The sequence below is a fragment of the Hypomesus transpacificus genome, chromosome 9, assembly GCF_021917145.1.
Source record: "Hypomesus transpacificus isolate Combined female chromosome 9, fHypTra1, whole genome shotgun sequence".
Lineage (NCBI taxonomy): Eukaryota > Metazoa > Chordata > Actinopteri > Osmeriformes > Osmeridae > Hypomesus > Hypomesus transpacificus.
In genome coordinates, this window is record NC_061068.1 from 22,086,300 (window position 1) to 22,100,865 (window position 14,566).

The 14,566-nt window shown below is 42.6% G+C and overlaps 2 protein-coding genes across 3 annotated transcripts; one reads left to right on the plus strand and one right to left on the minus strand.

Annotated features, from left to right (window-relative positions):
* Window positions 1–1,860: 1,860 nt before the first annotated feature.
* Window positions 1,861–4,646, plus strand: LOC124471752 (troponin C, slow skeletal and cardiac muscles-like). The gene is made up of 6 exons (XM_047026351.1): window positions 1,861–1,960; window positions 3,651–3,681; window positions 3,811–3,957; window positions 4,065–4,179; window positions 4,297–4,433; window positions 4,521–4,646. Exons 1-6 carry the CDS (start codon window positions 1,937–1,939, stop codon window positions 4,550–4,552), a joined length of 486 nt encoding a protein of 161 aa, XP_046882307.1. The 5' UTR covers window positions 1,861–1,936; the 3' UTR covers window positions 4,553–4,646.
* Window positions 4,647–5,437: 791 nt separating this feature from the next.
* On the minus strand, window positions 5,438–7,349 carry rpl29 (ribosomal protein L29). 2 transcript variants are annotated; one of them, XM_047026353.1, is made up of 4 exons: window positions 7,292–7,349; window positions 6,726–6,777; window positions 6,498–6,562; window positions 5,438–5,625 (listed from the first exon to the last, which is right to left on the minus strand). In XM_047026353.1, the coding sequence occupies exons 2-4, from the start codon at window positions 6,760–6,762 to the stop codon at window positions 5,515–5,517; spliced, it is 213 nt and encodes a 70-aa protein (XP_046882309.1). In that variant the 5' UTR covers window positions 6,763–6,777; window positions 7,292–7,349; the 3' UTR covers window positions 5,438–5,514. The 2 variants fall into 2 exon arrangements, with proteins under 2 accessions (XP_046882309.1, XP_046882310.1); XM_047026354.1 differs by having other exon boundaries at window positions 7,288–7,312.
* Between the last annotated feature and the right edge of the window lie 7,217 nt (window positions 7,350–14,566).

Below are 14,566 nucleotides of genomic sequence, written 5' to 3' on the forward strand. Positions count from 1 at the left end.
GTTAAAATATGAGTTTATAGTCCACTTGATATACTGTCTGATAACATTAGTGCTAGTTTCAGTTGTCCTTCTGAGACATAAATTATGACAAGGTTCGTAAACAAGGTTGTAAATTAGGCTTGCAACAGTTACAGGTGACAATCCCCTCCCACAAAAGTATGAACGAGTGTGACATCTATTATTGCCAGGACATCCACTGCTGACCTTAAATGCATGACCAATGTGTGTATTGCATTATGCGGTTTCCTTTGTATAGTCTGTGTTGAATCTAGCATTGAGCTCAGACTCTAGCACAAGCAGCTGTTTCTAATATTAATTCCGGGTAGCTTTATCAAGATTACAGGTCATTGTTTTGCCAAAACCATACGTGAACAATAGTGTTCTTTATTAGAACTTTTATTGCCCTATTGTTTTCAGTGTATTATAGTTGTTATAGGATGACAAATGAGCATTCATAACTAAGAATGTCATTCTGATAGATGCATTTGAGTTGTACTTGCACATTTGTTTAAGTTTGTTAAGGTATATAGTGAGGATAACCTGGAGGAACTGATGAGGGATGGAGACAAGAACAATGATGGGAGGATCGATTATGATGGTAAGATTAAGGCCAACAATTAAAAGGTAGTCACCAGTCACTAATTTGCCTATTTGAAATGTTCAATCTTTTCTTTCTTCTCAACAGAGTTTTTGGATTTCATGAAAGGAGTTGAATAGAGAACACCAAAGTAAAACCAAATTCATTCATGTGTAATACCATAAGAGTCAAATCTGTAATACTTTTATAAAGTAATTATGGCAACTTTGAGTCATGATTGTGTACATATTCACTAAAGCAGAGATGAGACGTTAGCAACTTCTCTGGTGACAGCAGATTACTTCTGGAATATTCAGACATGGTCTAAGCTTCCATGACCTCTCAATGCCCTGAGCTCATGTCAGATAAAAGCTCCTTCAAAGTGTATAGTACAGCAGTTGTTACATGCATGGCTGGGGTCTAATGGCTATGGATAGAACAAGGTATGAGAAAGCGAAAAAAGTGGGTGGTTCAGTTTTAGATAATGCTAGACTACAATATGTACGTTAATATTGAAGTTCAGACAATACTAATCACAAGGATGGAAAGACCAGTGTATGGACGATCAACTGTTTTCCTGCATTCCTTCTAATGTAATACCATTTAAATACCATTTACGGTTACGCAACAGGTCAATTGAAATAAGACATGAGTACTGGCTGTACAATAATCATACTAATTATTACGCTATTGGTGATTTGCAAGAGAATCAGCATGCAGATAATTTATCACATGTAATTGTCCTGCCTGGGTGTATAACCCTAACTGAAGAGCCGCCGTAGGCAGAGTCAATGTTTACACAAAGTGGGGACCAATTTAACTGCCCTAGGGCAAAAACTAAAATAAGTAAGGATAAACATTTGGGGTTTGTTATATATGAGTTCAAACTTGTCTAAAAATAATTTGTTCTGGATGGGGGAATAGTCATTACTCCATAGGTGAGGAGGGGTTGTAGTAAAACAATGTTTTTAGTTTTTTTAACTGCAGCTGCAGCAGCCGCCAACACACTTCACAATTTCCCCAGAAATTGTACCCTCTCTAGTATTCAAATGTACTTCAAACGTTAATTAGAGCAGTATTCCACTGAAGATATGTTAAGTTTAACTTAAGAGCACATTTGTTGGTAAGATAATTAAAAAAAGATGAGGAAAAAAATATAACAGTGTTACAGTAATTCATGCTTTTCATTGTCATCCCATTTAAAAGGTCATAGGCTATTAGACTCGGAGGGTGGGGCTTTCCATGCAAGAATGATAGTATATAATGTCAGCACACAGCCAGCATCTTGTTCTAGCAGGATTGACCCCAGTGTGAGTGATTGTGTGTGTGAGTGTGGTTGTTCTTTTTCAGATTCTCACTATGGATGACATCTACAAAGCAGCTGTAAGTTGAACATTTTCCAGTTTGTCTCATTGCTTTTACCTGAGACTACCAGTTCATTTCTGTTAAAATATGAGTTTATAGTCCACTTGATATACTGTCTGATAACATTAGTGCTAGTTTCAGTTGTCCTTAAATGATGACAAGTCTAGCGCTACGGTTGATCTTGTCCTGGAACAGATGCCCGGGCCCCAGATGATCTTGGGATAAACCATCCAAACCTAGTTGTTGCAGCAATACCCAGACTGTGTTTACCAGGGTTAAAAAAAATCGGTTTTGAGCAACGGTGACAGACCGTTTGTTGTAGTTGTTACGACACACGAGTTTGTGTGCCTTAAGAGAAAAGTTGTCCAGACTCCATTTTTCCTCTCTCATCTACAATATATTGCTTTGATACTGGCATTGGTTATACATTACATAACAAGATCGCTACACTTTCCTGCAGAAAATGTAGACTGTAGTGATGTGTCGTTCGTGAACGATTCGTTCATTTTGAACGAATCCTTATAAGGACTCGGGAGTAACGAGTCCTCTCAACGAGTGATTCGTTCATTTCCCGACTCGGTCTTTCTACGAGTCTTTGGATCATTTTTCACGTGACCTGTACAGGCTGTAGCAAGAGGAAACGAACGATTCGTTCCTTTCCCGACTCGGTCTTTCTACGAGTCTTTGGATCATTTTTCACGTGACCTGCATAGGCTCTGTAGCTAGAGGAAACGAATGATTAGTTCCTTCCCCGACTCGGTCTTTCTACGAGTCTTTGGATCCTTTTTTCACGTGACCCGCATTGTATTTTTTAGTAGAGGAAACAGTTTCCTTATTCCCTTTCGCGTGGCCGCTGTTTTAGTAAGACGTGAATGAATGATATTCGCTCAAGTCATCATACTGACTGGTTTTGTTATTTTCACTTTACATTTACACTTACAGTTTAGTGCAGTGTAATTGTTTGACGTGATAATTAAATGCTAGTGTGATAATACATGACCAAATCATACAAACTCATGATACATTATTTTAATGCAGGAATTTATTTTGAAATAGTATTTGCTGGTGCACATGTCATGCACTAACCTACAGTGGACGTATAGGGGCTATACGTCCTTTGCAGTGGACGTATAGCCCCCCCCCCCCCCCCCCCCCCCCCCCCCCCCCCTGAAATGAACAAATGACTCGAAAAAAGATTCGTTCATTTTACTGAACGAGATTCAAAGAACCGAATCAGTAAAAAGAACCGAACTTCCCATCACTAGTAGACTGCTCTTATTTTGACTCTCATACATGCGCTGTGAAGGCGTCCCCCCCTTGGGAAAAAAAATGCACACCCATCTAATTCGTTCTGGAGCCGAGTCTGATCTAGCATTGAGCTCAGACTCTAGCACAAGCAGCTGTTTCTAATATTAATTCCGGGTAGCTTTATCAAGATTATATGACATTGTTTTGCCAAAACCAAACGTGAGCAATAGTGGTCTTTATTAAAAGTTTTATTGCCCTATTGTTTTCAGTGTAAATAGCTTTTATAAGATGACAAAACAAAGCATGGTGGGGAAATGTGGATACCTCAGTGACAAGCATTCATCACTGAGAATGTCATTCTGATAGATGTATTTGAGTTGTACTTGCACATTTGTTTAATTTTGTTAAGGTATATAGTGATAGTCAAGGGATTCAAGCTTGTGTCACATCTTTCTTACAGGTAGAGCAGCTGACAGAGGAACAGAAACATGGTACGACATGATATGTAGCACTCCTAGCTACTGTACAGTTCTACCACATCGACTTGAATTTTCGGTAACACTAGTTAGACTTTCCTTCCCTGTCTGAGAAGCAACAGCTATCTCTCCCGTGTGATGTAGAGTTCCGTGCTGCGTTTGACATCTTCGTCCAGGATGCAGAGGACGGCTGCATCAGTACCAAGGAGCTGGGCAAGGTGATGAGGATGCTGGGCCAGAACCCCACACCTGCAGAGCTGCTGGAGATGATCAAGGAAGTCGATGAGGATGGTAGCCTACTCACAGATGACATACACTGTATTCTGTAACTAGAAATGAGGTTCAACAATATATCAAATGGTGCTTCTCAATGACAGTTGAAAACGTCTTTGATGCAGGTAGTGGCACTGTGGACTTTGACGAGTTCCTGGTCATGATGGTGAGATGCATGAAGGATGACAGCAAAGGGAAGACTGAGGAGGAACTGGCTGACCTCTTCAGAATGTTTGACAAGTACATTAGAAATGAAACTACAACTTAAACATGGACCGCTATAACCTGGCTGAGCCCATCCTACTTGAAACTGCGATGATATGTCTAAGTTCTGTTTTCTAAATGTGTCATCTCCAGGAACAAAGATGGCTACATAGATTTGGAGGAGTTGAGGATGATGCTTGACGCAACAGGGGAGGGCATCACTGAGGATGACCTGGAGGAACTGATGAGGGATGGAGACAAGAACAATGATGGGAGGATCGATTATGATGGTAAGATTAAGGCCAACAATTAAAAGGTAGTCACCAGTCACTAATTTGCCTATTTGAAATGTTCAATCTTTTCTTTCTTCTCAACAGAGTTTTTGGATTTCATGAAAGGAGTTGAATAGAGAACACCAAAGTAAAACCAAATTCATTCATGTGTAATACCATAAGAGTCAAATCTGTAATCCCTGAAATACTTTTATAAAGTAATTATGGCAACTTTGAGTCATGATGTGTACATATTTACTAAAAGCAGAGATGACATTAGTAACTTCTCTGGTGACAGCTGATTACTTCTGGAATATTCAGACATGGTCTAAGCTTCCATGACCTCTCAATGCCCTGGGCTCATGTCAGAGAAATTCTCCTTCAAAGTGTATAGTATAGCAGTTGTTACATGCATGGCTGGGGTCTAATGGCTATGGATAGAACAAGGTATGAGAACGCGAAAAAAGTGGGTGGTTCAGTTTTAGAGATGCTAGACTCAATGTGAACGTTAATATTGAAGTTCAAACAATACTAATCACAAGGATGGAGAGATGTATAGACGATCAACTCTTTTCCTGCATTCCTTTTAATGTAATACCATTCAAATACCATTTACGGTTATGCAACAGGTCAATTTAAACAAGACATGAGTATGGGCTGTACAATAATCATTATTATGTTATTGGTGATTTGCAAGAGAATCAGCATGCAGATAATTTATCGCATGTTAATGTCCTGCCTGGGTGTATAACCCTAACTGAAGAGCCGCCGTAGGCAGAGTCAATGATTACACAAAGTGGGGACCAATTTAACAGCCCCGTTTGGAATGCAGTAATATTTGTCCCTCAGTGACTGTACTTGGCTGTCACTTTGGAGAGGAGGAGTCTGGGGAACAAGGTTCTGGAGCCACAAGTGCCTTTTAATAGCCTCCATACAACCTGGGCTATTCCTGCCTCTTATTCCTAATCATGCCAAAGAATTATGACCTTAATACACCAGGAGATACAGAACATCAAGGTTTCTTTTTTTTTAACAAAGCATAGCTTTATTGTGATGACAAAGTCTATGGAACAAGGACAAACAGGGATCCTCTAGCTGACTATTTCGGGGCATCAGCCTTGGGGGCCACTGCCTTGGGGGCCATGGCCTTGGCACCCTTCTTGTTGTGTTTCTTGGCAAAACGCATGTTCCTCATGAACTTGGGGTCCACCTGCAAGAGAGGACATAAGTTTATTAGGTGTGTGTATTTTCAGTGTGAGGCTACATATTAAAGAGGTCTTTTTCTAACAACTAGATTTGACTAGTCCCAATCAAGTTGTAGTTGCCCCTGATGTTTCAATTCTGTCATCAAAGTACATTTGATGACACTACTGATAAACCAACTGCTTGTTGACAACACTGTCTGAAGGCGAGGGATCACCCATTTTAGATTATTGGTGCACACCGGGATGACTGACTTCTCATCCACTCAAGGGAGAAACACCAGGGTATAACAGACAGGTGTGAAAGGAACATATAACTCAGTTTAAAGCCATCTACAGTCCTCACATCTGGAGAAAAATACCTTAAATTGTATGACTACAAATGGAATCTATAGCCAATAGTACCAATTAGAACAACTACCAACAACCAATCGTTTAAGTTCAGCGAGGGCAAAAACATTAAGGACAAGCATACAAAAAAAACTTGTAGGAAAGAGGGGTATTCATTCCACCACTGGTATGTGTCATTTGCTTTTTAACATGTGTCAGGGGCATGCTTCCTGTCAGCACTGTCAGAAAACTTCAATCAAGATATTTAATATGACAAAGGATAACAACGCCAACACTACCACAAAGTATAATGGTAAGGATAAGTACTTTGGATAACAGCATAGATAACATTTGCGGAAGATGAAACCATCTAAACTACATTTGTCTTGCCCAGCTAGAAAAACAGGCTTTCTACAACATTTCAATAAACCTTTCTTCATACAGCAGATCACACGTTGCAACCAGTGCAAAAACAGCATATTGGGAAAGCCAGCCATTCAAATGACAGGGTTTGGTTGTCAACCCAATGTCCAGAGAAAGTTGTACATACCCCCTTCAGAGACTCATATCGGTGAGAGGTGGGCTTCTTGATCCCGTTCCTGTGGGCTTTGCGGGCTAAGAAGACAAATATAATTCAGTTACCTAACTGAGAAGTCTTTCAGGTTGCCAATTCCAAATTTTAGCTCGAGGTATGGTACTATGGCCGAACATGTTCTACATAAATGGGTAATATTTGAAATATAGCGTTGTCTTGTAAGATAACCGTTCATTTACTCACACTGGTTGTGGGTTGTGTGATTCTTTGACTTTGCCATTGCAACTTCTGTGATCTGTGGAAACAGAAATTAAAGATATTTATCAAGGTAGATACTGAGAAAAGCTGTTTGGTGTGGATGGAGTGCGTTTGGTCACTTACAACATTTCCACCAAGCTATCATCGTAGCTTGTAGCATTCATACACGTACGAACTGGAAAAATAGTAAGCTAGATCGACACAGAACGATCTACTTATAAAATAACGGCAAGAGATTTTTCCCACGTGTACTATGAAAGCTGTTATGCAGCATAGGTTTAATTAAAAGTTCCAATCGTTCGGCATGTTCAGTCATGCTGATGCATGTTTAGCGTACGCTTTTAGCCTATACTGCGGGACAAAAATTCAGGCAAGGCTAAATATTAAATTATTGCAAATCAGTGATAAAAAAATCATTAAATGTTTATATGGCTGGGTTGATAAAATGGCGTTATGTTGTACACATCGATTGAGAGATCTTACAGAAAACACAGAACGAAGGATTCATTCTGATTTAAAAGGTACTTTAAGGAGTGAAATGTATTACCTACCACACGTACTAGACAACAACCGAAAGAGGAAGTTACTTGCGTGACCCGGAAAAGAAATACCCAGCCTAGTTAAGGGGAAGGGTAAAGAAAAATAAGTAGACACTGCCATCTATCGGATATTATTATGTCTTCAGGGTGATGAGAGCCTGAAATAAAAAAAAATCGACCCGTAGCGAATGTTGTCACTAAAGGGATCCAAAATTGACCCTCCAAGCAAAAAATGATCACGTTTGCACTTAGCTTGCTCACGTTCAGCTCAATTCACTCGATATGAATCAGTTCAGATCAGGGGCGCCGCCAGGAATTTTGGGCCCCATGAAAAAAATAAAAAAATAAGTTTAGCATTTCTATTCGTTTTTAAATTTTGGGGGGCCACTGTTAGTCAGCCCTTGGAATTGTCCTAACTTTTCCCCCCATACGGCTCCCCTGGTTCAGATGGACAAGAAGCCATCTGACGATATCCTTGTAATTCAACAGTACTATCCAGGAGGTGTCACTGTCTGTCTACCTTATTTACAAAGGTATTCTTTATCATTATTAGTGTTTGACTGTGCGTGCGTGCATGTGTCTGTGTGTGTGCGCGTGCATTTGTGTGTGAGTGTATGAGAGACATGTATTGCATTTTGCATAATCATTGTACATGATTTGGTAAATACAAAATTAATTAGGCATTCAAGCATATCTGTCTATTATGAGTTTATCCAGCCTCCAGTTCAAGTTTGTCGAAGAGAACCCATTCCATCTACTTAAATGACTGTATACGACGGAGAGACCCCCCCCCAAGCCCCTCCCCTGTGTTGTGGTATAATGAGGAGCCTTGTGACTTTCTGCCTCAGCTCCTGAGTAGAAATGACAAACCCTTGGATATCTCTGTAAGCCTGCTCGTGACCATCTCCTCCTCCTCTCCTCTCTTCAGCTCTTCCAGCTCAATCTGTGGTGGTGCTCCACTGAAGCTGAAGTAATCACGCAGCATCCTATATTTAGATCGCTCCTTGAACACACAGCCAGCTCACTAAAATGATATTCCAAGGCCATAGATAAGACTATATATAGCGACAGCACTTGTCCATGATCCCTTCATTAACAAAGTCGTTCTCTTATTAGACACATTCTAGTGTTGAACAAAGGTGATAGGAAAGCACGTGAAAGTGATACACACATTATGAAGATGAGTGTTTGCCCTATAATGTCTCTGTCGCAAATGTGTTCTCCTGCCAACGATTAGAACAAAATGGGCTTTGCCTTTATAACGCGACAAAATTCGTATTCACTACTGTAGTTTCATTTTTGACTAATCAGCATTGAATAAGATGATCTTTCTTTGAACAGAAAGGGTAACTGGAGCTTTTAAATCCATCAACAGTATGAAGCAATCCACCTCCACGCCAGATGTTTTGGCAGTGTTTCCTGTTAAAAGGAGCCAACCTCCCCCCCCCCCCCCCCCCCCCCCCCCCTCCACCTCCCCCTTGTGAAAAAGTGTCAAGGGTTCACCATTCCATTCTATTACATAACAAAGAACCCTGGGACTATAGCATACATCACATGGTGTACAGTCTTGGAGGACAGCACAGAAAGCAGCTCAAGACCACAGCCTCCTTTTTAATCTGTGAGAGCCCGGAAATCTCCCTGAAGAGTTCATCTTCAGATTCACCTTTAGATTACTGGAAAATAAAGTCTATTGTTTTATGCTTGTCTACGTCAGAGGCAACCGGCCCGTGCAGCACGTTGTTGATGTGAGATTTCATTTAATCATGTGTGGTCCAGTATGATCATTATTCGTCTGCTTTCCAGTTAATTTAGACTTTGCTAATGATTTTGTACATGGATTTACCTTTAACATTTTGGGGGGAAACATGGCCTCTAATTTGAGCGAGGCCTAACCTAATCATGGGGCATGCAAGGATATAGAGCAACACATCGCCTGGCAGTCATCCATCTCCTTACATTGGGGAATCTTCTCTTTTCTGGCAGATACTGTAGCGCAACAAAAAGCCTCAAAATCAAACTTTGTTGTGGGTCCATCTGCAAGGTGTTTCCGGGTCAATAACACACTTCCACAATCGCTGTCGACGGCACATCGACAGCCTGTCAACACTTTAAGCCCCAACCCTTGGGCTTCTCCCTGGGTTCCTCAAAGAGTCCCCGACACTTGACATTCACCAGCCCCCATGCGTGGTGTCACAGGCTGTGGCTGACAAGACAGACAAGTTACAGGTTTATTTTCCTGTCCTTTCCATTCCCTGTCTCTCTATGTCTATCTTTCTCCCACATACACACACTTGTTACATGTTTTTGTAAGTTGGAAGTTCATTGAATTGTAGGTTTCATCCTATGTGTGAGTGGAGTGTGTGTCTTCATTCCAGATGCACAAACACTAGCATATTTCAGATCTCTGTTTATGTGTCACTTGTTTTCAAAAGAAAATTCAGCCCACACGCACACACATACACAGGTTCTTCCGTTGGTTCGAAGAGGATGAATGAAAACAGATCATTTCAGCGGCCGCTGTCACGAGAAATCAGGGCCCTGGTACTGCTGGGACATGGGATGGGGGGAAGAATGGAGGGAGACAACTAGTGAGTCATTCTCCCCTTCTGTTGTCCCATCTCTCCCTTCCTCAACTCTTCTACTCACAGTGGTCCAGCTGGCAGAAACATACAGACCCCCACACACACAAACACACACACACACACATCTCACACACACACAATGCACAACTCTGCATTACATTACATTACATTACATTACATTTAGTCATTTAGCAGACGCTCTTATCCAGAGCGACTTACATTAAGTACAGGGACATTCCCCCCGAGGCAAGTAGGGTGAAGTGCCTTGCCCAAGGACACAGCATCATTAGGCACGGCGGGGAATCGATCCGGCAACCTTCTGATTACTAGCCCGATTCCCTCACCGCTCAGCCATCTGACTCCCTATAAACTACAAAATAAATTACAAACTTCCTTAAATGGCATTCAGCCTTCTTTCTTAGAGGGTACACAAATCAGCAAGCCAGTGCTTGCATATCCACTTTATAATGCTGGTAAGGATGCGATAAAAAAGTTTGGACAACTGCTGCTAAACACCGACAATAACAATCATTCTGCACCCAGGGACCAAAGAGGTCCATTTTACAAAGAGACAGACATTGTAAGTGGGGAAGGGAGGTGAATAAGTTACATATGTCTGGTGACTCATGGCCTTTGTCACATATAGAACTTACTCTGCACTCGCCCAACTGTAGTACTTTGGACATGACCAGCGCCCACCCACCAACCCATCCAGATTAAGAGTCAGAGACCAGAACCCCCTGCTTAACCTTTCTGAGATAACGGGCCAGCTTTTCATGACATGACCTTGTGCCTTGCTAACAGCCCAGAGAGAGCGAGACGGAGAGGGAGAGAGAGAAAGAGAGAACAGACGAAGAGTGGACGGCTGGTTTGATAAAGGGACTACAAACCTAAGATAGCGGCTTACTCTGAGGTATTTTTACTTTAGCACAAAGGATCCATGGCTTAGACAATGATAAAGCTGTTACATCAGGGGAGTCAGATGGCTGAGCGGTTAGGGAACCGGGCTAGTAATCTGAAGGTTGCTAGATCGATTCCCGGCTGTGCCAAATGACGTTGTGTTCTTGCAAGGCACTTCACCCTACTTGCCTAGGGGGGAATGTCCTTGTACTTAGAGTAAGTCGCTCTGGATAAGAGTGTCTGCTAAATGACTAAATGCAAATGTATCATGTGGATGTGAACCAATTCACCTATTTCATTCTTGTCCATTCATACCTAAGTGTACATTCATAATGGAGGCCTGTCACTGTTCAACTGTCAGACGTTGCAGAATTGCTGAGTAAATATAGTGATCAAAGAGTGACAAATAATCATTCATAAATGATAACGTGAAAATACATTTTGTGGATCGTTTCCAGGGCAGCAGCAGTGCAGTGTGATGGCTCACCCCGAAAACAAACATAGAGTTTAAACACGGGTTGTTAGTGTGTCAAAGTACATCCAACCAGAACCCAATACATGTCACTTCAACACCCCTGCATCCACATCATACCCAGCCCTCAGCAAGGGCCGTATTTAAACAGTGGCCTGAAGCTTCCCAGGCACACCTGTGCACAAGAGGTCCCGTATTCTGATAGCCGTCGTTAGAATATGTGACCTCCCTGTTCAAGGCCGCCCGCTCCAGTGATTAGCCAGCTTTCCGTTGGTGTAGCTGGTAGTGGTCAGGCTTGACATGTCAGAAGTGGTGTGTTGGAACCTGGGTGCGGGCAAATGTTGGCCAAGTGTAACATTTTGCGCTGGTTAACATCTAGACCTGGGCACAATAGGTCACATATTTTGATAGCTGTCGTCAGAATATGTGACTTTACAGCACGGGCGTCGTTGGGCTTGGGCTTCTGATCCAAATCCTATAATACATTTGTACTCCGATCATTAAGAATAACGGCATTGCCACGCGATTAAGACATCTATTACTACTTGTGTGTCTTGCAATCATACGAATACACCGCATCGCACAGCTCAATCTGTCTCCCTTCACCTCAATAATTACACCGCCTATTTACCCTGCCCCTATCACTCTACTTTACCCTGCCTCCTCTACCCATCTATCTGTACTCATCGGACTCTGCCTCCACCTCTGCCTCTACCTCTGCCTCTACATCTGCCTCTGACTGTGCCTCCAGCCACAGCCTCTGTTGCAGGAGGAGAATCAGGCACTGACCGTCCACATGAGCAGCACTGAGAGAGAGACCTCATTATAAATGAGAAGCAGTCGGTACAGCCGTTCTCATGTTTGCATGGCCCCTTCTTATGGGAAGCAACCTAAATTGGACGTGAAGTTTGAACTACAAGGCACAGGAAGTTCCGACACTTTAGGCCACAAGAGAATAAAGAGGGAAATCAAACTGGAAGACTATCGGTTAAGCTGACAGAGTGATTGGAGGCTGCAACAACACAGCAGTCTCTCACAGATGAGGGTGTCCTGGCTGCCCGGAGGGCCAATCAGAGATATGCTTCATTAGTGGCGCCGCTTCATTTGAACCACGTGCAACAATGTTTGAATGTTCCTGGCAACTGAACACAAGGGGGGACACACGATGTCTCAGACCATGAATGAGTGAACGGTGATTCATTGCTTTGTTCCTCAGTGCTCAGACCGAACACAGCTTTCGTCTGCGGCTCAAGGTCCTTCACACACAGAAGTGAGGCTGTGCGTTAGGGATCCAGACGTCTCTGCCCCCCTCAGGGGGAAGACCGTGCAGACCCAATGATATCTGATACCTGATGAAAGACAAACATGTTCACCTTTCTTTGTTGCTCATCTGTAGCAATATAGTAGGATTCAAAATGCTTTCAGTTGAGTGAAAATGGTTACTTTTGGCAAATGCCCCAGGACCCCTGGTGGCTGCAGGAGTCACACGCTCACACCGACACACAGGCATAACAATGCAGAACACAGGCAATGCACAGACTAATGTGTTGGACCCATGTCTACATTTCTCTCTCTCGCTGTCTATCTAGTTCCCTGCATCACGCTGTAAATGTCAGTGAACTGTGAAGTAAGAGCGGCGGGTGATCGCAAGAGGGAAGAAATCTCCCAGAGCAAAAGGTGAAGAAGCACATCCCGTATGAGACTTGACAAGCTTGTTAGCCGTACTGTGAGTCTTGTACCTTTAGAATCCCAGTATTATCCCACATTGGGTCAGAGTTGCTAGAGCTAGTTCTGCCGCAGTGGTGTGTGTGTGTGTGTGTGTGTGCGTATGTGTGTGTTTGTATGTATGGGGATGGGAATGAATGGGTGAATGAATGGGTGAATGAATGGGTGAATGAATGGGTGAATGAATAGGTAAATGAATGGGTGAATGAATGGGTGAATGAATGCAACCTGTCACAGGCAGACTGTGTGCTGTGCAGCCCTAGTTGAGATGTCATCAACAGCTTCTGGAGTGCTGACCGGTATCATTATGGAGCCCTCATGGATTCCCTGACAGGAAGCATGCTCAGTGGCGATGAAATGGATTAACAGGAACTACATCTGAGGTCGGAAAAATCCTGGGGTCGCCATGGGTGAAGGTGACAAGCTCAAACTCAAGAATCATTGGACAGACCAACGCTATCCAGATATCCCTGTAGTTTGTCTTGAAGACACTTGATGTGGTGGAGCTCTGATAAACGAAGCTAACTGTTGTGGGTGGTCTTGCTGCTTACTGAACCATTGCATTTTACACGACGCAACAGTCCCCAGTGACCACGTTCGTATGTGAACAAAAAGAGATATCTTTACTGCTAATGGTTCTGCTGACAGTCAACAGAAACACCTTTCCTTTGCAATCGTTTCCCATACCAGAATGTCTCCAGATCAGTTTTGGAGAGCTCCCTGAGATACAAATATTGAGCTTCCTCTTTACCTGGTCCTCAGAGTAACTCCTGAGAGGACTCATGGATTTAGGCTAGACCGACTGAACCATCAGGTCTCTGTCTCTGGCTTGGCCCCTCAGGTTTTCTCCAGCCTTGTCAGTCTCTCTGTCCCAAACCCCAACCCTGAGACTTGAGCTCCTGATCCGGCCTGAAACTGGTTTCTGTGAAAAGATAAACCATGTTGGGACAGTTGAGTCACATTACTATATCTGAAAATAAAATATGTGGATGAAAGAAGAAAAAAACACCTGAAATGTTTGAAGAGTAAAAGAAAGAGGGCAAAATATACCTTTAACCCTCTCCGTGAATGTTTTAATTGGCTTCCAAAAAGTGAATTTGTGTCACATCTATGTGACTGAGAATATAATGGCAGCTTAGTCTTTAATGCAGACTTCAGTCTTGGTAGCGAGCTGACAGAATTGATGAGTCAACCTTGAGCCCCCTGGGAAAAGCTCCAGATCCCCTATGTGTGGCCTGCTGTAAGCCCTGGGTATGACAGACATACACACTCACACACTCACACACACACACACACACACACACTCACACACACTCACACACACACACACACACACACATTCACACACACACACACACACACACTCACACAGACACACACACACACGTACACACTCACACATTCACACAGCTCATGTAGCTAAATCTCCTTATCTGGCACCGTGCTCACAGTCAAACATGTTTTCGTGGCTACAGATGGACAACAGATCTTATTCTGACAGTTTGAGTGTGCATGGGGAGGTAGAAACACTTCTAAGAAACATATAAAGGAATGTCACTACAGTTTGTCTCAGAAATAGATACATTCAATTACCTCGACGAGCAACAC